General features: G+C 38.5%; 1 protein-coding gene and 1 non-coding gene across 2 annotated transcripts in view; both read left to right on the plus strand.

The window, feature by feature from the left end:
* Capza1 (capping actin protein of muscle Z-line subunit alpha 1) overlaps positions 1-24,651 on the plus strand; it is a 42,583-nt gene that overhangs the window by 6,826 nt on the left and 11,106 nt on the right. Inside the window, exons 2-6 of the mRNA XM_048442306.3 lie at positions 12,336-12,399; positions 14,136-14,187; positions 17,196-17,259; positions 18,039-18,245; positions 23,592-23,671. Of these exons, the coding sequence (XP_048298263.3) occupies positions 12,336-12,399; positions 14,136-14,187; positions 17,196-17,259; positions 18,039-18,245; positions 23,592-23,671 (467 nt within the window). The remainder of the gene's footprint in view (positions 1-12,335; positions 12,400-14,135; positions 14,188-17,195; positions 17,260-18,038; positions 18,246-23,591; positions 23,672-24,651) is intronic.
* Positions 13,840-13,942, plus strand: LOC125405696 (U6 spliceosomal RNA). Its single transcript, XR_007233667.1, has one exon. It is a non-coding gene; the product is annotated as a U6 spliceosomal RNA (small nuclear RNA).

The raw sequence follows: 24,651 nt of genomic DNA on the forward strand, positions 1-24,651 counted from the left end.
CCAGCACTTTTGAGTCAGAGGCAGGGAGATCTTTGAAAGTTCAAGGCCAGATCAGTTGGCCCCAATGGCTACCTAGTGAGACCCTCTTTCAAATAAAACAACACACATACACACACTTGTATAGTTCAAGCCAAATGGAGTTCCAGGTTGCAGAGCTATTCCTTGTTTGACCGTTTCATCTTCATCAAAGCTCTGCAACTTCACCTTTCTATTCATCCCTCCATTTTTCTGCTTTTCGGTGCTGGGGATTGAACATAGTGCCCTGTGAGTGCTAAGGAATCATCCTTCCACCGAACTCTTATCTCCAGCCCAGAAGACCCTTTTGCCTTTGTTGTTTTTGTCTTGTTTGTTTTGTTTTTGTTTATTTGCTTGTTTGTTTAATATTCATTGGTGTTGAATCCACTGGAACTAGAGTTACAGATAGTTGTAAACTGCCATGTAGGTGCTGGGAATTGAACCCAGGTCCTCTGGAAGAACACCCAGTGTTCTTAACCGCTGAGGTCTCGTGTAGCCCAGGCTGGCTTGGAACTTGTATAAAAGGATGATCCTCCTGCCTCCACTTCACAAATGCTGCGATTATAAGCATTTACTACCACATCCTATCTCTACTTTCCACTTAATATCCACATTCCTTCTACCATTGTTTTCTTTGGGGGTGGGAGCTTTTACTTTTCATTTGTTTGTATATCTCTGTATGTTTGGCAAAGACTCCACCACTGAGCTATATATCCCCTCATTTTTTTTTGTAGTTTCTTTGCTCAAGTGTCCTTTCCCATTGAGCCACCCCCTCCCCCACCCTTCTGTTTGTAGTTGTAGCCCAGGCTGTCTTTGAACTCAAAGAAATCTATCTGCCTCCAAGAGAACTACTTGTTTATTTTGTTTGTTTATTTATTTGTTTATTTGTTTGAGACAGGTTCCCTCTGTTATGTGTCCTGGAACTTGCTACATAAACCTGGCTGGCCTCAAATTCACAGAGATCCTCCTGCCTCTGCCTACCTCACAATTACTGATTAAAGGAATACATCCCCACTCCAACAAGATTTTTGGATATTTTCATTATTGTTTTTTTAAATTGTGGTATATGTGGGAGTTTGGGAGGGGAGATATGTCCTCATGAGTGTAGGTGCCCTGAGAGTCCAGGAGTTGGATCCCATGATTCCATGTAGCTGGAGTCCTGCCCCACTCCTCAGGGAGCTGGGAACTGAACTCAGATCTGCAAGAGCAGTATGTACTCTCAGCTCTGAGACATTTCTCCAGACTCCTTTCACACTATGCTTAAGCATGTGTAATTGTTCTCTCTGCCACTAGCCTTTCCTTCCTTTCCAGGGTTACTAGAAATTCTTTACAGCTCTGTTACTCAGTTTTGAGCAGTATGTAAAATTTATTGCATATTTTAAGTCATTGTGAGATGAAATATTCATCTGAGTGAACCATATGTTGCTATGTCAGACATGGTGTAGCATAATAGCAAGAAGGCTGCATCAAAGATAGGTGGTGGGCTTTTGAAATGGAGGGACTTCTCCTTGTGAATTGTTTTTTGCATTGAGATAACCTTTTAAGTACTTATTATGTGTTAGGTCCTTTATAAATATGCATTCCTGTCAAAACATCCCTAGGAATAAAGTGAAGCTTAAAAAGACAAAGAACAACAACAACAAAACGGACCAACTGTTCAGAACTAATAATTAGCAGAGTGCATACAATGTTGTCTGATGTACGATTAATAAAAACTCAGGGTCAGAAATTGGGGTTCAACCTGAAGATCTGAAAAGTAAAACAGCCAGTCACTGGCACTTACCTCAACCTCAGTCTGAAATGGCTATTCTGTCTCCTAGAATCTCAGACTGTATCTGAAAGCTGTCTTGCCCCATCTTATATTCCTCTCTAGGGCTGGGATTGAAGGCATGCACCACCCAATTTTTATGACAGCTAGGGTGGCTACTGGGATTAGAGGTGCGTGGCATTGCAGCTACTGAGATTAAAGGTGTGTGTTATCATAATCTGGTCTGTAAGGCTGACCAGTGGGACTTTTTTACTTTCAGATTTTCAGGCAGTCTTTATTTATTAAAATATAATTGAAATGCCACTACAGTTGGCAATCTGCCTTAGAGCTTGTTTCCTCCTAAGGACCTTGACTCCTTTGCACAGGTGGTAGAAAGTGAATAGAGATGCTGAGCGTAGCCCTAAACAACAGAACAAACTGGTACCATGCCAACATAAATACCTTCATAGCTGTTGAGATATCCAGATGCTCTGATGGCATCATAATTGTTGTTAAATCAAGGTAGTGGTCTTTTGAGCTTCTTTAAGTATGCCACAGAAATTCTTGCATAAAATGTGGTAAAAAGCACTTTGAGAATCATGGGTTTGATTAGAACAGTTCTTTCCTACAGTATCATTTCTGGAGAGTTTCTTTCAAAAGCAAATTTCTAGGTTCTGTCCTAGACCTACTGAATCAGAAATTCTGGAATCAGTGGTCAGCAATTTATTCTTAGTAAGTATTCTGATAATTCTTTATAGCATTCAAAAACAGTGAACATGATATGTTCCAAATCTTAATTCTCTGCCTAATATGCTAAATAGTTTGATTTATCAGGATACTAAATCTATCTCTTTCAGGCTGAGTTGAAGAAACAAATTGTAAAAATGGAATATCACTAATTTAATAGATACAGAAGAGACTATTTTTTCTAGCTATTGTAGACACATGGAAATTATAATTTTAGCATATTTTTATATTTATTATATAATATATACATATATTCCATCCATCCCTGTAGTACTTAGTATTAAACCTAGACCCATGTCCATGCTGTAGAAGTGTTCCACTGGCCTATATATGCAACCCTTTTTATAAATTTTGTTTTGACTTTGTGTGGTTTGCCTGCATGTATGTATGTGCACCACATGTGTGCCTAGTACCTGCAGAGGTCATAAAGGAACGAGCGATCTCCTGCAAGTAGAGGGTTTTGGCAAGTTCTCTCACCCACTGAGCCATCACTCCAGCTCTTATTCTCTACTTTTCTTTTTTTTTTCTTTCTTTTTTTTTAAGACATCATTAAACATTTAATATGTTACCTCAGTGCAAAACTAAGACTTGCCCAGGATGACCTGAATTTATGGTCCTTCTGTCTGCCTCCTAAGTAGCTAGTATTGAACCTGGCCTCTCAGTACTTTAAATGTTTTGAATCTGAAATTGGAATCAGGGACATTACCTGTGTGATCCAGAAATTTTGATGGCATCTTCTTCAATGACAGGTATATATACACTAAGGTACACCACTAAGATCAGGTGAAGTTTTTGAGTAATAGAAATGAGTGAGAATTTTTTTTCTTTTTAGGCTAATTTGTTATTACATTACTAGGGGAGCTTTTACAGGGATCCAAGGAAGCCCCTACATCTCAAAATTGTGAACCTTATAGTGAAGACACTCACTAGTAGCCCAGACTGACCTCATCTTTTCTCCTCTCTTCTGACTGTAGGCATGTATCAACACAGCCTCCTCTATTCTTCCACTTGTAATTTCCCTGTAAAAGTATCTGAAGTATTTTTGCAGAGTTCAACTTTAAAATCCCACTTTTCTCTTAAGATTTATGCCCTATAATCTTTATACTTTTGATTTGCCAGTTCTGATTTGTAGTTATTTTAAACCTTTTTAGAGTTGGAGAGACAACTCAGTGGTTAAGAGCACATACTATTACAAAGGACCTGAGTGTGTTCCAGCACTCATGTTGAGTTGCTCACAACTGCCTATAATTCTAGCTACAGAGTATCCTTTGCTTTCTTCTGGACTGTGTGGACACAGCACCCATGAGCACATGGCCACACATATTTACACAAAAAGTTAAAATAAAATACATCTTTGAAAATAAATAAGTAGTTGTTTTTAAATGTCCCTTATTAAAGGCTATTGCTCATGTAAATTTATTTGCTAACCTGATAAGATATACAAAGATTGGAAGAGAGAGGTACTTAATGTGGTTTATCTTGTGTTATTTGTATTCACCATTATTTGCACTTCATATTAGCTGAAGGTAGTGAGTGACTTGACATACAACCTTGGCTGCTGAGGAAGTTTTGTAAAAGCCAACCCCTACTAATTCTTACACTTCTGCCTGTTAAAAGAGCTATCACATTAAAATCTCTGCAGGTCGATCCCAGGCATCTGCTCCTTTAAATTCCCCAGTGATTTCAATGTTAGAAGCAAATGGAGTGTTTCTTTTCATGTTCTTTTTTAACCTCTTCTTTAATATCACCTCAATGCCTGGGATCAAATGAATTGGTTTTGTTTATTTGTTTTCTTTGTTTTGAGTAAATGAACAAATTACTAAACACAAAGGTTTGAACTTTTAAAAGAGGACACATAACTCAAATTTTGATAATGTTTGGCCATTTGCTTAAGAGAAAAAATTAAGTACTGTGTCTAAGTATATTTTATGTTACCTCAATTGGATAGTTAAAATAGTCCTCAATGTGCACAGGAATTATACTTACAAATGAAGAAACTAAATTCAAGCAGTTGAATGGGAAAGCTATCTTGGGAAATAGTTTGATTCCCAGTAACTAAAAAAGAAAAAGAAAAATTGATTTACCTGGAGGAGGATGTACCTGTTAGAATGTCATAAGCATATGCACCAGATCCTGAAGGCAAATGCTGCTTCCCACTGTTTTGTTACCATCCAGCACAAGCCTGTACTGCTAACTCTACCCCTCTAAGTTTGGAAACCACATCAAACTCTAGGACACTTTAATCTCAGGTGTTGCTGTGCTTTTGCTCTTGTTAATTTAGTTATGTTTCTCGGAAAATACTGGTTCTGTCTAGGTCAAACCTCTCTCTCTCTTTTTAATAGTTAAAATGTTTTATGAAGATTTATTTAATTTTATGTATGTGAGTATTTTGCCTTCATGTCCCCACAGTTTTCTTGTCTTTCTGTCCTATCTTAGTCTTTAAATATTCAGGAAGATCTTCTAAGTAAACCATTGGGGTCCTTTCATCCCTTTCTACATACATGCTGCATTTATGATAAGACTTGACTTAATCTCTACTGGGATTTACCAAATACTTTAAATTTTATTTACTCAAACAAGTCATAGCATTCACTTTAAATGCCAAAATGAACGCTTAGGATACATGTCCAGAAACCGTATCAAAATTCTGCATGGTTTAGAACCCTGAATGAGAACTAAGGGATGATTTCCTTTGGTAATGATAACCATAAAATAGACAGCTGTTTTGTTTTGTTTTGTTTTGTTTTGTTTTGTTTTGTTTTGTTTTGTTTGAAAAGGATTCTTTCTGTGAAGTCCTAGCTGCTCTGGAGCCTACTGTGTGGTCGATATGTAGGCTGGCCTCAAACTCGAAGATCCTCCAATCACTGCCTCCCGAGAGCTAGGATTAAAGGCATGTGCCACCAATCCTAGTTTCTTTTTTTCCCCATGTAGTAAACTGTCTGCTTAAGTACACCATTTTTAGACAGCATGATATAAATTGTTATAACATGCAATGGTAACTCCTAGTAAGGAAAAATTATTTGGTACATGTTATAATGGTAAGATACTGTGCAAGATTGTTGTGATAAAGGAAAGATTATACTCAAATCCTAATACAGTAAGGACAGCTGGGGTTTATAGCCAGTGGCAAACATACGTACACAAAAATAAATAAATTGAAAGCCCAGTACTTAATAGACAGTGATAATAAATTTTGAAAGCTCAGTACTTAATAGGCAGTAATAATAAATTGTATTATTTATTTGTTTGTTTTTCAGGATGGGTTTTTTTGTGTGTGTGATAATCCTGGCTGTCCTGGAATTCATTTTGTAGATCAGGCTGGCCTCGAATTCACAAAGATCCCCTGCCTCTATCTCCCAAGTGCTGGGATTAAAGCTGTGTGCCACTACACCAGCCACATAAATATTTTTTTTAAGTAGGTCTAAACGAGGATGAAGTTTAATAGAAGACAACTTGTAGGAATCACTTCTCCCACTATGTGTGTCCTGGATATTGAACTTTGATCATCAGGCATGGAAAAAAAATCCTTATCCACTGAACCATCCACCACTCAAGTTCTGAAGCAAGATGATAATGTTTTGACTTTTAAATTTTCTCTTTATTATTTTACCTATTCCTCTATCTCAAGTTTGTTAGAGATACAGATTTCAAAAACAAAGCTTTGAGTCAATTCATGCTTTTAAAAAAAACGTCTAGAGCCAGGACTGGCACATCACATCTCTAATCCTGGAAGATTGCCACAAATTCACCTTGTGCTACAGAGCAAGAACTTGTCTCAACAAAACAACCAAAAAGCAATCTAAAATCTCCTTTTCTCCCCCCCCCACTTCTCCCTCTCTCCCTCCCTCTTTCACACATACCACATGAAAAATTAAAATGACAGAGCTAAATCTATGACACCAAATACTCTGGAATTTTACTCTCTGTTGATACATATTAAAGTCAATTGCCTAGATTGTAGTTTCCTCTCCACCCCTCAGGCTAGGCATACTCTTGGGTCATGGTGTCTTTCCTGCTTACCTTAATAAAGATCAAAAGAGAAGCTTGAATGAAAGTTGTGCGAACAGCAGAGTAGTACTCATTGCTTTACAGTTAGTATAAGGTACTCACCAGGTCTTAGTTTGGGTTGTACAACAGTGAACTAATATGATAGGTTCTTAAGCTTTGTGCTAAAAGTTTGTAGTTTTGTGTTTGGTTGGTTGGTTGGTTGGTTTTTCGAGACTGGCTTTCTCTGTAACAGCTCTACCTGTCTTGGAACTAGCTCTGTAGATCAGGTTGGCCTCAAACTCACAGATCTGCCTGCCTCTGCCTCCCAAGTGCTGGGATTTAAGGTGTGTGCCACCACCGCCCAGGCAGGTTTGTATTTGTCCCCATGGGACAAATCCAGTTCGCTGTTTGCTTTTACAAAGCCTGAACAATACCAAAAGAATATCTTGTGGTATAAAAATTTCACGAAATATAAATTTTAGCATGCAAAAGTTTCTTGGTCATCATCATATTTGTTTATTTTATGGGACAGAAAACATGTGACTTACCTCTGCCCTCTGCATTAGCTATTTGCTGATCCCTGCTCTGTGCTGCGCACGTTCTTTTGGAGGAACTGGGCAATAAACAATTAAATGTTTAGTGATGACAATTTCCTTGAAGAAAAAACGCAGGTAAAGCCTAGAAATGAGATGTAATTTTGCTACTGTTGTGAATCATAATGTAAATATCTGATATGCAGATGGTCTTAGGCAACCTCTGTGAAAGGACCAGCCAACCTCCAGGTTGAGAACCACTGCTCTAGTAGCTTATTTTTGACAAAAAGTAGCAAAAACTTCAGTAGTTCTAAGGCAGACAGATCCAGAAGAAATAGAGTTGAGATGGAGGAGCCTGGTGGGCTATGGATCTGACTTTAGTATTTAATTTAGACTGGGTATATAAATTCTTACTATTTTGACCTGGTTTTAGGCATTGTGTTTAACAAATACTGTTGAAAGGCTGTTGATGTTCTTGATGGTCTCAAATGCAGGGAAGTTGCTTTTTTTCTAGCATTTGAACCAGAATGTAATACTGCCACTTGGTGTTCTTCCCTCACTGTTACATACTTGAGCTCCTCTCTTTAGAGAATAGGTGAGAACTTTTGGTTTACTTTTCTTTTTCAACTTAATCTCATTTGAGCCTAAATTGTCGAGCACGCAACACTCTATAGATAGGAAAGGAATATCTATAGAAGGTCAAGGAGTGACTGTTCAGATCCTTCCTTGCTGCCGTCAGCATTTTGACAATGCCTCAATTCGTTCTTTTACCATCCTTGAATTTTGTATTTTAGATTTGTTTGTTTTTATTTTATGGTCTTTGTTTTTGTTTTGTTTGTTTTTCAAAATACAGTTTCTTCACATAGCCCTGTCTGTCCTGAAACTAGGTCTGTAGACCAGGCTGGCCTTGAATGAGTGCTGGGATTAAAGGACTGTGTTGCCGCTGCTGCCTAGAAGATGTATTTTAAGTGATGTGGGAATCAGCACATACTTACGTTTAGAATATAAGCACTTTCCTGAGGGGAGTTTCATGTTTTTGTGTTGTCATGAGAAAGACACTGGCAAAATGTGACCATGATCACTCAGCTCATATGCCACAGATAAGCATGGTGCTGCACAGCTTTAACCTAGCATTCGGGAGGCAAAGGCAGCTGGATCTCTGATTTTGAAACCAGTCTGGTCTAGTTCCAGGAGTATCAGGACTACATAGAGAAACTCTCAAAAAACAAACAAAAGAAAGAAAACATTTTATTGTTCAAAGAAATATACAAATTTCTTCACTTATGATACCAACAGCCAACTGTTGTTTTATATACTAAGGAAGATATACATTAGAAAATCATATTTAAACATTTAGTCTTATAGGGTTTCTTACACAGTAACTCTGGCTGGCTTGAATATCTCTCAGTGTCACCCAGACTATCTTTGAACTTGAGGTGTCCCTCCTGTCTCAGCTCCCAAATGCTGGGATTATAGGACACTCATGAGTGAGCCACTAACTACATTCATTCACAGCTACATTTAGACTTTGTTTTGTCTTTTTTTTTTAAGTTTTCCTGTTGATGCTATTATTTTAAACATTTTACTTACTTGTTCAGGGTGGATTTGCTTGAATGTGTACTTGCACATGTAGAAGTTAGCAGACAGTTTGAGAGAATCAGTTCTCAGCTTCCACTGTGTAGATTCTGAATGCATCAAGCACAGATTGGCATCAAGTGCTTTTACTCACTGAACCAACTTGCCGGCTCCCATTTAGGCTTAAGTAGTGTACCAGTGTCCAGCTCATTTTCAAAGGGCTTGTGAGACAGGTTTTGCTGCTTAAGAATGGCTTGGAGGCCTGTGAGATGACCCAGTGGATCATCTTGTACTTGTGTACAGGCCTGAGAACTTGAGTTCTTCCCTGGATGCCACAAGGTGGAGGAAAGAACCAACTTTGAAGAGTTGTCTTCTGACCTTCCTCCACATACCTACCATGACAGATGCATATCGATGTATATACACAGAGAAAATGGCTGAACTTTGTGACCATAAAGAACTTAAAATTGTATGAAGTATGCTAATCTGGAAATAGGAACTGCTTTATCTATTAGATAATCGTCTTTGCTCTACCTCTGTGATTTTAACATCTTCCTGTGTGGCACATTAAGCATCGGGGAGCAGCCAGGCAGTGGTGGCATAGGTCTTTAATCCCAGCACTCTGGAGGCAGAGGCAGGTGGATCTCTGTGAGTTCAAGGCCAGCCTGGTCTACAAAGCTAATTCCAGAAGAGTCAAAGAGAGCTAATTTTATAACTGTTAGATTTCTATATGAAAATATTGTCAAATGGCAAATAGAAGCACATCTAGAGGAACTCCAGGAATAAGGCGGAAAGGACCCAGACAGTCTTAAAACATATTAGCTGAGCTTTCTTCCATTTAGGCTACGCTATCCGAAAACTAGTGTTTATTCTCAGAATATAGCATTGAGAATGAACACTGAGCCTAGGCACAGTGTCTAACACCTGCAATCCCAGAACTGGCTGAAGCAGGAGTTCAAGGCCAGCCTGAGCTACATACTGAGTTTGAGGTCAGACTGGGCTATCTGAGGTCCCATATCAATCCCTTCCAAACCTCCGAAAAAAGAGAGGCCTGCAGCACTAAGGGTACTTTAGGCTTACTCAAAAGATAAGGTGTTTATGCTAGGTATGGTGACTCATACCTGTATTTTATCCCAGTACTTGGGGAATAGGGGCAGATGGATTTCTGTGAGTGAGACCAGCCTGGTCTACAGAGTGAATTCTAGGACAGCCAGTGCTGTACCGAGAGAAACCTTGCTCCCCTTCCCTCCCCACTAGAACAGGTAAAATGTTAGTACCCTGATCAGAAGCAGCATGCCTAGCCTTGCCCTTCAAAGAACTAGAGACAGGTTCTAGGTAAAATGAACAGGAACGCTAAAGGAGCACCAAACAAGAATAACTAATGCCCTCATGGGGATAATTGTATACATAAAGGGAAATTACTAAAAATCAGAAACTTGGGAGAGTTAAAATAATTATCTGAATAGCAAACTGGGCATAGCTGAAGAGCATGTTAGTGAACTGAAAAGTGGAACTGCCCAGAGCATAAAATGAAAGTTAAGTATAGAAAAAGAAATGAGATGCAGAATAGATCCTAACATTCTAGCATCCATTTGTAGTAGCTGATCACGATGGGGAGGATAGCCTTAGTTAGATAGAGGACAGAAGAGGGAGGCCACAATGAGTAATAGAATAAAGTTTCTCCGTAATGCTTTATGCCTGTCATATAAGCTGAGTAGTAAAAATGATAGAAGTTAGCTTTGTCTAGATTTCAAAATTGGTGACAGTGCTAATTTTCTTTAATAGGTAGGTTACCTTAGAATTCTAGCCAGTTAGCAGGTGAAGGAAACTTTCTGTGTTGCTTCCAAAACAAGTAATTTGTTGGATTCTAAGATATAATGTTTATGTTTTTGTTTTTTTCAATAAGATTTGGGATGATCATATGACTTCCCTCCTTTTAATTTGTAAATCACATCCTTAGTACTAAACCTTGCATTTAGGTAATTGCAATTTGATATTGGTTTTTACTTTGTTTGGAATATTTAATTTTGCTTAAAATGTTTCTGAGAGATTATAGCTTGATTTATTTGTGATTGTTTTATATTTTAACCAAAGCTGATTAATAGTATTTAAACAAAAATTCAAAGGGCTGGAGATATAGCTCAGTGGTTAAGAGTGTTTACTGTTCTTGCAGAAGACCCACTTGGGCATTCATTTTTCAGCACCCACAAGGCTATTCACAACTCCTTGTCAGATCTGTTGCCTTCTTATGGACTCCTCCTGAACATATGTGATTCCCATAATCCCCCCCCACCCTCTCTCTCTCTCACACACACACACACACATTTAAAAATAAATGTTTCTAAAAATTCAAAATGACTGTTAGTACATATATTAAAAAGTAATCTATATTGATAGAAACAGCTTTAGGGTGTTTTGTAGAAAGAAAATTTAAAGGCTTCTAAACAGTAAAACTTTAAATAAATTTTTATTTCAAGAGATACTGTAGGCAGGGAAAGTAGCTCAGTAGGTAGAGTATTTGCTTAGTATGCATAAAGCCCTGAATTATATCTTAGCATCACATCGAACTGGCTGTGCACACCTATAATCCTTGTAGAGGGAAGGGTGGTCAGAGCAACTATGCAGCAAGTTTGAGCCAGCCTGAGCTACAAGATATCTTATTGCAAAAAGCTACTGGAGAGCAGCTGGAGAGATGGTCCAGCAGGGAAGTCTTTGCTGCCCTTGCAGATGATCAGAGATGCATTGCTGGTAATGGATGACTTACAGTTGCCTGTAACTCCAGCTCCAGTGATGCTCTCTCCTGGCCTTTGGGTACCACCAGAACATACAGGCACATATACAGACACATGCACATGTTAATAAAAATAAATAAATCTTTAAACAAATAATGGTGCTGAAAAGATGGATCAGTGGTTAGGTGTAACATGTTGGGCCTGCTTGTTTGTGTTTTCTGTCCCGCCTGGTACCCCATAGCCGGCAGGCCCCAGAGAAAATCAACCATATAGATCTCTATAAGTTATAAAGCTGATTGGCCCATTAGGTCTAGCCTCTTACTGGCTAATTCTCACATCTTGATTAACCCATTTATCTGATCTATTTTAGCCGTTTTCAGTACCTTTTTCAGTGGGGCAGCTCACATCCTGCTGCTTTGGTGGCCTGGGCAGGAGTGGGAGGAATCAGCTTCCTCCTCCCCAGAATTCTCCTGCTCTCCTTGTATCATTTTCATTTCCTGTTTGGTTTTCCCGCCTACAACTTCTGCCTGGCCAATCAACATTTATTTAAAACATGATTGACAGAATACACAATTCTTCCGCACCAGTTAGGAACACTGGCTGTTCTTCCAGAGGACTGGAATTTCATTCCAAGCACCCACATGCCAGCTCACAGCTGTCTGTAACTCCAGTTCTAGGGGATATGACATCCTATTCTGGCCTCTATGGGCACTGCATGTGTGTGAAGGGGAGATTTTTTTTTTATAAAAAAAAAACACAAAATTTTTATGATTTGTTAATAGCATTTACATGTTTTTGGTGTTTTTTTTTTTTAAATTGTCTCGTTGGGCTTTTGTGGGGGAGATTGGGGGAGGTAAATACAGTCTATTGCCCGACTGACTTTCAACTCAAGATCCTCTGAGTTGTGTCTCTTAAGTGCTAGGATTAGACAGTGCCCAGCTATACCCAGCTGTTTGTTTCTCTTCACAATATACTTACAATAAATTTTATTTTCTTTAGGTACGCATAGCCGCTAAATTTATCACTCATGCACCCCCTGGGGAGTTTAATGAAGTATTCAATGGTAAGTAAAGATTAATATTGAGCTGTTCTAAGCCTTCCTTAATTATTGTCATCATTTAGCTTTCCCCCTTTCCTTTCTTTTTAAATTTTTATTCCATTTATTTATTTTGGTGAGGGGAAGACAAATTGTGAGAGTCGGTCTCTTCTTCTACCACGTAGGTCCTGAGAACTGAACTCAAGTCCTCAAGCCTAGAAGCAAACTCCTTTATTTGCTGAGGCATCTCACCAGCCCTTTCTCCTTTTAAATTTTGGTCTTTTGTGGCCCAGACTGGCCTTGAACTCTTGAGTGCTAAAACGTGGGTATACACCAACATGCCTAGCTGTGATTCATCCTTGCTGTCTCCTGATTCGTAGTGATCTGTTACAGCTTTGCTAGAAATCAGCATTTAGAAACATTGAAATAATTTGTTCAAAGCCACTCAGCTACTAAATATAAAAGTTAGGATTTAGCTCTAGCTTTGAATCAAATACTTAATCTTGCCTCCTCCATTAATTAGGATGCCACTCCCAAGTAAGCAAAGACTTAAGGAAAGTGGCTGTCTTAGTGGCTCTTAGTCGCTCGCACCTGCAATCCCAGCACTAAGGATGCTGCAAGTTCCAGTACAACCTGGACTAAAGACTGTCTCAAAACTAAAAATAAGTGAATAAAATTTTTAAATAGCTTCATGTTTTTAAAAAATGACAGTAAATTGACTTTTTTAAATTTTTACTTTTTGATTCCCCCTATGCCTTTAGTTTTCTAATCATGATAAGTGAAAACTTCAATTCTCACTGTCTTTCCTCACGAAGTCCCATACTAAAGGGCATTTCTCAGTACTATTGTGCCTGTACAGATTCTATCTGAAGTTTATTAACATTTCAGATTCATCCTGGTAGTGGTGGCACACTTTAATTCCAACACTTTGGAGCAGAATCAGACAGAGCTCTGAGTTCACGGCCAGCCTGATCTACAGAGCAAGTTCTACTATAGTCAGGGCTACAGAGAGAAACCCTGTTTCAAAAACAAAACGAAAGAAAAAAGAAAAAGATTCAGATTCAGCCAGAAATGATGACCCCTGCTTGTAATTCCAGTACCCAAGAGGCTAAAGCAGGAGAATAACTTTAGTTTCAGGCTAGCTTAAGGTACAGAATGAGCCTTTGTTTCCAAAACAAAAACCAGAAAAATTATTCAATAAATTTATACATCCACCTTTCTCATCTCATCCAGATTTTCATCTATTAGACATTAGGTGGATGTGGTGGTGCGCACCTGTAATCCCAGCACTTAGTTTACTGACAGAGGACGATTACAGATTCAGGGAAGCCTGAACTACAGCGTGAGAGCAAACTCTAAAACATAAAAGAAGTCTTGGTTTCCCATAGTCCTTTGCTAGGTATGGTTGTGTGCACCTGTAATCCTAGCACTTGGGAGGTGGAGGCAGGAGGATCAGAGTTCAGACTTGTGCTCGCTGCAGCAGCACATATACTAAAATTGGAACGATACAGAGAAGATTAGCATGGCCCCTGCGCAAGGATGACCACAAAAAGAGTTCAGACTCAACCTTAGGCGTAATTCTATAGGAACCTATGGACATTAGTGTCCATTACTCATTAGCATGTTTAGAATTTCCATACATGGAGTATACATAAAAAAGACTCATCTTGCAAACCCTAAATTTTAAAAATATGTTCTAGAAATGGACCAAAATTTCTTGAGTTTGTTCTGTACTCAATGTATTCCAATGCTTTCTTCCTCAGATGTCCGGCTACTACTTAATAATGACAATCTCCTCAGGGAAGGGGCAGCACAGTAAGTACCTCTTAAGCCCACGGTTGGGAGTGCAGCTCTCACAGAGAACTTGACTAGCCTGTGTGTGTGAGGCCCTCAGTACAGGTTAGCACTGCAAACCAACAATCACATTTCATCCACTTACGTGTTCTGTCACTGGATAATCTATGATGACAGTAAACTAGTTCTTTGCAAACCTAGTTTGAGACGCTTCAAACTAAAGCAGTTAATATTTGTGTTAGTGAATCATAAATAAAGTTCATTATCTTTTTATTTGTTTGTTTAGACTAACAGTTTTATTAGTCCATAGTCTATGGCCTTATTGATTCTGGCCCAGGGTCAGATAGACCATCATGGTGTCGCAAACATGTGACAGATTTCTCACTTAATGGCAGACAGAAAGCACAGACAGGCACAAGAAACAACCCCGAGGACATCCTCCCATCGTTTCAGCTAGAGCCTACCTCCTTGTGTTTCTGGAACCTCCTAAAATTATTGCCGACTGGGGACTAGACCTTCCAAACAAGCCAAGAAAGTTTTACTATAGAAAACTGTTCTAAGAGCTGTTACCTAGGAAACAATTGAGAACCGTTTGTGGTAATGCTTCATAGCCAAACCATATGTCTTGTTTACTTTTCTTTATCTCTCTCTCAAATTGGTAGAGGAAACATGTTCCCCCTAAAACTTTTGTTTTCTTAAAACTTAATGTATGAAATTACTAAGTTTTGGTTTTGCCTAGATTTTTCTCATTAAAGCAAAATTTTCCTAGTTCATATGGTTTTTGTTTTGTTTTTTGTTTGTTTTGTGTTTTTAGTTTTGGGAGGCAAGGTTTCATTATGTAGCTGAGACTGATCTAAACATGCTATGTAGACCAGGCTGGCCTAATACTTGACCTCGAAGCAATCCTGCCTCTGCCCCTCTGTCTCTTTGCCCCTCTGCCTCTGCAGTGCTGAGATTGCAGGTGTGTGCTACCATGCCTAGACATAATGTGGAATCTTTTTAAAGTGCTACTTATAGAAAAGTTAGCCTGCTGGTAAGTATTGATAAAGCTTCACAAATAATAAATAATTACAGGATAAAGTCATGATTATTCTCCCTGGTCACTGAATCCCAATTGCTGACAGGTGAACTAATCTTACTAAAATACCAGTTCCAGCCAGGTTGAATGGTGCATGTCTGTAATCCCCGCACTTAGAAGGCAGAGGCAAGAGAGTTAGGAACTCAAGACCAACCTCAGCTACACAGCAAGTTCTAGACAAGCAAGTGAGATGTCATGCACAAAAAAATAGTATTTTCAGTCTTCTTTGTCTTCAAAAACATAGTGGTAGGCCTTGTTTGGTTTGGAATTTTTGTTTTGCTTGTTGGTTCTTCTTTTAGAGTCATATACAAACAATGACTTTCAAGGGCCCATGTTATCTGGCTTTATCAATCAATACTCTGCTCTGTTCTTCCCAAAATTCCCTTTCGATTACTGTCTACCCAACTGGCCCAAAGTCTCTTTGTAAAGAGGAAACCTGAATTGAATATTGCTGGAAAGAGGTGGGCAGGGGATGGGGGGGAAGGGGAAGCGTACAAGAACATGTTGATGCAAAGCATACAACTATCACAAAATTATTTGGGTATGCTATATAATCTGTTTGAATTTGTTACCTAGTAAACAATCGTTTGCCCTGTCCATGATGCTTTTGGGACTAGGATTTCAAGACCATCACTGTAATTCTCTTCATGACTGATACCCTAGATATAATTTACTTAGGAAACTAAGGTCCACGTATAACTCTCAACATATTACTACTGATACTAGGGTAGAATGTCACTCAGAAGTGCTTGAAGGCAACCATGCTAGTGCAAGCAATCTTAGAATTTGGTAGGTGAGAACAGGAGGATTGACATGTGTTCAAAGTTAACCTGGGCTACAGATTGAAACTCTTAATTCAGTAGTTCTCAACCTTCCTAATGTTGTGACCTTTTAATACAGTTCCTCACGTTGTGGTGACCCCCAACCATAAAATTATTTTCATTGCTCCTTCATAACTTTAATTTTGCTGCTATTATGAAACATAATGTATCTGATATGCGGATAGTCTTAGGTGACCCTTGTGCAAAGGTGATCCTCCTCCCACCCCTCCCATAGGTTGAGGAATGGTACTCTAACTCAAAACAAACACAATAGTTGTCCTTACTTCTAATCAGTACTGGTTATGTCGATAACCAATTAGTTCAGATGTGTCTGCTGGTTTAATTATACTGACAGACACTAAAACGCTGTGTGTGTGTGTGTGTGTGTGTGTGTGTGTGTGTGTGTGTGTGTTCAAATTCATAGAGATTTCAGGTTTGGAGAACCTACTTGTTAAAGGAGAATTTTCCTGTACCCAAATAATTTGATTTTTTTTCTTATGGGTATGAAAAGTTCACCTTATTTCTGGAATGAAATGCTTTAGTCTTTTGGTCAGACTCTTTCTGGTGTCTAGTACATGGTGTTTCAGAAATCCTCACCATCATTATTGCTTCTTTTATAAACTGGAGACTTATTATAGCTGGGTATAAAATATACATAGATAATGCATTAGATTGGCCTAGGATTTACCTTCTTTCCTATTATTTTGGCACCAATGCTTCTAACCACAGAACCATTCCCTGATAGTGCCCAGCTTTTCTGGTATAAGTAGTATGTTATAGGTCACATTGAAGAGGGAATTTCATTTTGAGTGAGATGACACTGTTAAGAGTATTAAGCAGAGAATGACATGGTAAGACTTAAGGTTTACAATGATCACTAGCTATGTATTCTGATAACTGTGTGAGGGGTAGAGGTTGAATGAAGCAAGACAATAGTTGAGAGATAGATGTAATTTAGAGCAGAAACAGTAGACATGGGGGAGTCAAACTTTGATCATACTTACCATAGAACTGGTGGGTTGAATGTCAAGTGTCAGAGAAAGAAAAGCTAAGGATAATTCCAAAGTTTTTGGATTAAGAAACTGGTAAACAGGAGATATTTATTTTTTCAATTCTTTTTTTTTTAATAGTGCATTTGCTCAGTATAACATGGATCAGTTCACACCTGTGAAGATAGAAGGCTATGATGACCAGGTAATAATAACTGCTCCTTGAGATGGTTAAATAATCTGATAGTTAGTATGTGGTTGGCAAGTGATAGAGATGTAGACATCATCAACAGATAGTAAGTTGGGTGCCAAATATATTTATGTCTCAGGTTTTAAAGTAGTCTGTATATTAAGAGATTCTTCCTCTTTCTGGTACTACTAGGTGTTTTTTTAATAGAGAAAAGAATGCCATTGACTTGATATGTAACTCAGTTATAAGCTATGCATATACAATCCCTGGGTTCCAGAGAGCTACCAAGAAAGAAAATCTAGCAAAATACCAGGAGACACTAAATTTGTACTAGTTTAAGTTATTCGAGGAATTTGCTAGTTAGGAAATAGACGTGAGAAAAAGATTTCATTTAATACATTTATGAACTATGTAGCTGTATTTCTTAAGTGTTCACAATAACACAGTGGCCCTGAAAAGTTTCATAAATATGTGAAAATAAATACGTTAAAGTTGGTATTATAGCTAGGAATAAATGAACACATGGGAAAAAAATTAGATAGAAATAAAAATATATTTTTTTAAACAATATATTGTTTAATTATATATTTAATATAGGGAGGAGAAGTTTGTCTATAAATATAGTGCTTTTATGAGAATAAAAATGATACTTGATTTAAAAGTCAATGTGAAAAAGAAAAGAAATGAAAAGTTAACTTTCCTAGGATATTTATTATTATTTCTTTTTGCAAAGCATGACAAGAATTGTCTTTTTTTTAATAGAGTTACTCATATTTGTAATTCTTCTCTGGAAGGTCTTAATTACAGAGCACGGCGACCTTGGTAACAGCAGATTTTTAGATCCAAGACACAAAATTTCCTTTAAGTTTGATCATTTACGGAAAGAAGCGAGTGACCCCCAGCCAGAAGATGTGGACGGAGGCTTGAAGTCTTGGAGAGAATCCTGTGACAGTGCTTTAAGAGCCTATGTGAAAGAGCACTATTCCAACGGCTTCTCTACTGTTAAGTATCTACCTGGTCCTCCCCAACTTCTGGGACTCATTTTTCTTACATTTACCTTATCCTTTTGAAGCTTTGGCCACCAAACATCTTTTCTTTTGGTTATGGTCACTTCCCTGAATCATTTCTAGAGGAATATAAGTATATAAAAAGTTCTTTTAAAAACATTTCCTTTTATTATTTCTATTATATATATATATATATATATATATATATATTATATGTATATAATATATAATTATATATATTATATTATATGTGAGGGTAGAGATTGTGTGTGAGGGTAGAGGTTGTGTGTGAGTGCCCTTGGAAGCCAGAGGTATTTTTTTTAAATTATTTATTTATTATGTATACAGTGTTCTGTCTACATGTATGCCTGCAGGCCAGAAGAGGGCACCAGATCTCATTACAGGTGGTGGTGAGTCACCATGTTGTTGCTGGGAATTGAACTCAGGACCTCTGGAAGAGCAGTCAGTGCTCTTAACCGCTGAACCACCTCTCCAGCCCAAGCCAGAAATATTTGACCCCCTGTAGTTGCAAGTGTTTGTGAGCCATCTGATATAGATACTGGAGACTGAACCTGAGTCCTCTACTAAAGTAGCACATGCTCTCATGAACCATTTCTCCAGCCGTAGAAAATTTTTTAAAAAAATATAGTACACAATAATATAAAATACCTGTATATTATAGTTGGTTGCATCATGCTTAGTTTTAATGTGTTTTACTTTTTTTTTGTAAGCTGAACTAGGGACTGGCACAGCCTTGGCAAGCATTCTGCCACTTATCTGTGTCCCCAGTTCTCATTCTAGTTTTTGTTTTGAACCAGTGTCTCACTAAGTTGAAACTTATTCTATAGTCCAAGCTGACCTTGAATCTTGTCTTTTTTGTCTTAGTTGCCCAAGCTGGGAATCCAGGCTTGCATCAGGCCTGCCTGCGTTTTTAACTTTTTAGCTGACAAATTGTATCTGTTTATAACATGTAAAATGTGATGTTTTGAAATAATACGCTGTAATATGACTGAGTTAAGTGTAGAAACTGGGACTATGTTAGCTTTCCTACTTTTCCTCTTGGTTTTGTTTTAAATAGGACCTCACTCTATAGCCTAATCTAGCCTTGAATTTGAGGTGATCCTCCTACCTCAGATTCCTGTGTACTAGTATTACAAGCTTAAACCACCACACCTGGCTAGAGGGAGCGAGGGAGGGAGAGAAAATCTACACATCGTTACTAGTTAGATTTGATGAGTTTGCCTGGTAGTAGTGATACATGCCTTTAATCCCAGCACTCAGGAGGCAGAGGCAGCCAAATCTTTTTTAAGTTCAAGGCTAGCCTAGTCTACAGAGTGAGTTCCAAGGGAAAAAAAACAATGAGTTTAATAGGAATATAGTTAGTTAAGAGCACTTTGAAGCCTGACTGATTTAAATCCTAATCAGGCTATTTAACTAGTTGTGACCCTAAATTAACTAACATCTCTGTGCCTCAGTTTCCTTATTTATATAATAAAACATAATGTTGTGAGGATTCAATAAGTTAATGGAAGATGTTGATAGTGTCTGGTACAATGTGAGCTATACATAAGTGAAAGATGCCATTATTCTTTCCTGTTGGGGCTTTTCTAAATAATAAAGGAAACACATCATTGTAGCTAAGTACAGATTTCTTTTTCAAACATTTTTCAGGAAAAGAAACAATATATTCTCTCTTAGACATCAACTATCTAATCTAAAGGTACTTGCAGTTTACCATTTATTTCCATTCAAAGTTTGTCCCTTTTTATTTTTTTTTATTTTTATTGAAAAAACTATCTTCATTTACATACCAGTTCCAGTTCCCACTCCCTCCCCTACTCCTGTTCCCTCCATCTCCCTCCCCCAACCCCCCATTCACTCCTCAGAGAGGGTAAGGCACATTGCTTTGAGGAAGGACCAAGGCCTTCCTACTATATCTAGACTGAGCAAGGTATTCCTCCAAAGAGAATGGGTTCCAAAAAGCCTATACAAGCAGTAGGGATAAACTCTGGTCCCACTGCCAGTGGCCCCTCACTTCTGCTTCAGCCATACAACTGTCACCCATATTCAGTTTGGTCCTCTGCTGGTTCCTTCCCTGTCCGGCCAGAGTTGGTGAGTTCCCATTAGCTCAGGTAAGCTGTTTCAGTGGGTGTCCCCATCATGGTCTTGACCTCTTTGCTCATATTCTCACTTATCCCACTCTTCGACTGGACTTTGGAAGCTCAGCCCAGTGCTCCGCTGCGGGTCTCTGACTCTTGTTTCTATCAGTTCCTGGGTGAAGGTTCTGTGGTGACATTTAAGATAGTGATCAATCTGGCTACAGGACAAGGCCAGTTTGGGTACCCTCTCCTCTATTGCTAGGGTATTATCTGCGGTCATCCTTGTGGATTTCTGGGAATTTCTCAAGTGTCAGGGTTCTTGCTAGTCCCATAATGGCTCCCTCAATCAAGATATATCTTTTCTTGTTCTCTGCTTCTGTCTTTCCCCCATCTTGACTATCCTGTTCCCTCAAGTTCTCCTCCCTGTCTCTATTTGTTTGTTTTGGAGACAGGATCTCACTATGTAGCATTGGCTGGGCTAGACATCACTATGTAGACCAGGCTGACCTCTAATTTAGAGATCTTACCTACCTCTGTCTCCAGAGTCCTGGGATTAAAGGCTTTTACCACCCTGCCTGTCCATTTACATTCTTAATCTGGAGAGCTCAATGCCAAAGAACCCTGAGACCCTTTTTCATTTCTTTGAGTTATATGAGCAACAGAAGGTGATAGAATTGCCCCAATGCTGCCAGCAGTATCCTAGTAACCCACATCCTTAGCATCCTTAGATGCTCCTAATTTCATATCACTCTGTCATTAGACATTTTCTATTGTCAGATGGGCATCTAATCTACTACATCTAATTAGAATTAAGACTGACTGAAATTGTGTTTGTTTCTCCATAGTCATAAATCTTATTCTTCCTTCTATTATACTTGAATCTGAGGCAGAAGGATTTTTTTCTTGATTTTATACTATCCTTTGTCTTCGGGATAGCTGTATATTCTTTGTTTTTTCTTCTGGTATTTTCTTCCATTACCTAGGTATATGGTCTTGGTTTTGTTTCTGAGACAATCTCATGTAGGCTTTCTTTCGTCTTCCTGTATCAACTTCCAGGTGCTGGGATTACAAGCATGTGCCACCATGCCCAAATTTAGAAAGTCTTAACTCTCTTGTCTTTAAAAGGAGGTAAACCTGTCTCAGTCACAATAATTCCTATAAATTGTTTGTTTCTTTAACCTCCTCTTTGTACCTGCTGTTTGTTCCTCTCTGTTTTCTCCTTTCCCCAGGCTTGCACTCCGTGTTCCACCAGGTAACCAAGGACATTTTTCCCTTTTAGTGTATTTACTCATTAGCAGTACAAGTCTGAACCTTTGATTTTTCATTGTCTTTGCCATTCTATACAAACTGCTTCCTTTACGGAGCCAGCCAAATGACTCCTTAATTTCTTTTCTCTCCTTTTTGTTTTGTTTTGTTTGTTCTTGGAACTAGCTCTTGTAGACCAGACTGGCCTCAAACTCACAGAGATCCGCCTGCCTCTGCCTCCCAAGCACTGGTATTAAAGGTGTGCGCCACCACTGCCTGGCGGTTCCTTAATTTCTATATGACATTTCACATACGGGCTTCCGAAATGATTTTTTGCTAAGTTGCTTTGCCAACACCCATCAGTTGTCTTCCGTATTTTGCATTTAGGCATTCTCCAAAGTTAGATTTCTCTTTCTGAAGGTTTATGGTCTAACCAGGTATCAGGGATCATGACTGTAATTCCAGCAATTGTGAACTTGATAAAAGGGAATTGATGTAGGTTTGATGCCCATCTTGGCCTACATTGTGTGTTATAAGTTCAGGCCAGCATGAGTAACAGAGTATGAGGTACTGTTTCACGATGAAACCAAGAAAACAAAAGCCACAGAGTTTATAGTGCAGTTAATATAGGCAAAGTCTGAGTGTGGGCTCACACCTAGAATTTCAGCACTTAAGAGTGCTAAGGGAGGAAGATTGCCAACCTGGGCTACAGAATGAGACCCTGTCTCAAACAGACAAACAGAAACAAAAATAACACTACAAATACATTTGAGACTTTAAAGTACTGATGTTTGCTTTGCTGTCTTTGGTGATTGCATTTCTATTCACATCACTATTACTTCCACTCTGAGAGTTGATATTTCTAAATGCTATTAAAGCTCTCATCTGGGTTTCCCAATCTGCTGATGGCACCACATTGGTCCACACCATTCAGGTGTAGAAATACTTGACTTCTTTTTCCCTTTGCCCTTTGATAACAACATACAACTAGACTTCTGTTTTAGTTAGGAAGAAACACGGTGACTAAAAGCAAGTTTAGAGGAAGGCTTTGTTTGGTTTATACTTCCACATTGTAGTCTGTCATTGAAGGAAGTCAAGGCAGGTACTCTGCAGGGCAAGAACCTGGAGGCAGGAGCTGATACAGAGGCCATGGAGGGGTGCTGCTTACTCGCTTGCTTCCCATGACTTGCTCAGCCGGCTTTGTAGAAATCAGAACCACCAGCTCAGGGATGGCAACACCCACAATGGGTAGGGCCCTCTTCCATCAATCACCAATTAAGAAAATGCCCTAAAGCCTGCCTACAGCCCAATCTTATGGAGACATTTTCTTTATTGGGGTTCTTTCCTCACAGATGACTTCAGCTGTGTCAAGTTGACATAAAACTAGTCGGCGCTACTTCTGACTGTATCATTGCATTCGCATTCTGTGTAATACCCTTTCTTTCCCTTCTCATCCACAGTGCCCTAGACTATTTATTGCCTAGGTTAATTTGTGGCCTCCTAACTGACCTTAAGCTTTTTATCTTCTGCACCAGTATTGATATTTCTTCCAAAATAATGATTCTGGTCTTGTTTCGTTGTCTCTTGTTTGTAGAATACTATCTAAACTTTTTACCTTCTATTTAATCTCCCCTTTTCTGTTTATTTTCTCCCACTAGTACATCTCACACAGCTCTGCTAACCTGGCAGTACTGGTTGCCAGTTTGCATGTCCTTGGTTTCCTGACTGAGCTGTTGACTTGTCTTTAGCCTTTTTCTCTGCCTGTCAGAAATGCACATATTTTGTGAGACCCAGCCTAAATGGTATCTTACAGTATGTTAAGTCAGAAGCAGTAGCCTTCTAGGATTTACTGTGTTCGTATCCCAGGAAGGCCTGTGTTAAAAGCATGTTCTGACTCTGCTCTCTTCAAAGATTTCAATTTAGCATTCTGCTTTTGTACAGTTTACTATAGAGTGAATATGTTTTTCATTTTTAACTTTTTTTCTCCCACCAATAGGTTTATGCTAAAACTATAGATGGGCAACAGACCATTATTGCATGTATTGAAAGCCACCAGTTTCAGCCCAAAAACTTCTGGTAAGAAATAGATGTTCTATTCTATATGTATATAATTTATATTGAAAAAAAAATTAGTGACTGAGGTTTTATTTTCAAACTATCTTGGGATAGATTATTTGATTTAGAGTCTTTATTTCTCCATCTTTAAAATTAAGGATTTAATCCTTCCATTTCTAAGACTGTTTTTCTCGTGTGTGTGTGTGTGTGTGTGTGTTGTTCTAGTTTTATTTACTAATAATTTTTTTCAAGACAGGGTTTCTCTTTGTAACAAACAGTCCTGGCTTCATTTCTAAGACTTTTATAATGTTTCTTTTTGAAAAATGCTGTTTGCTAGCTGGGTGGTATTGGCGCACGCCTTTAATCCCAGCACTCGGGAGGCAGAGGCGCGGATCACTGTGAGTTTGAGGTCACCCTAATCTACAAGAGCTAGTTCCAGGACAGGCTCCAGAGCTACAGAGAAACCCTGTCTTAAAAAACCAAAAAAGAAAAAAAGAAAGAAAGAAAAAGAAAAATACTGTTTATTATACTGAGTGAGAATATGTAATTCAAGTGGCTACAGACTTTAGAACAGCTGGTTCAGAAGCAGCTAAATGCTGGACATATTAAAGAATCTACTAGCCCTTGTAATTCTCCTGTTTTTGTTCTTAAAAAAGAAATCTGGAAAATGGAGAACGCTGACAGACCTAAGAGCCATAAATAAAGTATTTCAGCCTGCAGGCTCTCTATAGCCTGAAATTCCTTTGCCTTCTCTGTTACTTAAAGAATGGGCTATTATAGTTATTGACTTAAAAGACTATTTCTTCACTATACCTTTATAAGAAAATGATAGGGAAAAATTTGCTTTCACAGTGCCTATTTAGAATAATTCTCAGCCAGTCAAGGGATATTCTTCCCACAGGGAATGTTAAATATTGGACGCCTGATAATGTGAGTGGTATTGCAAGAGTTACAAATTACCTTTATTATGGAGATACAAAGGAAATGGGATTCAAAGGAAA

Source organism: Myodes glareolus, chromosome 17 (genome assembly GCF_982192425.1).
Source record: "Myodes glareolus chromosome 17, mMyoGla1.1, whole genome shotgun sequence".
NCBI classification, from domain to species: Eukaryota; Metazoa; Chordata; class Mammalia; order Rodentia; family Cricetidae; genus Myodes; species Myodes glareolus.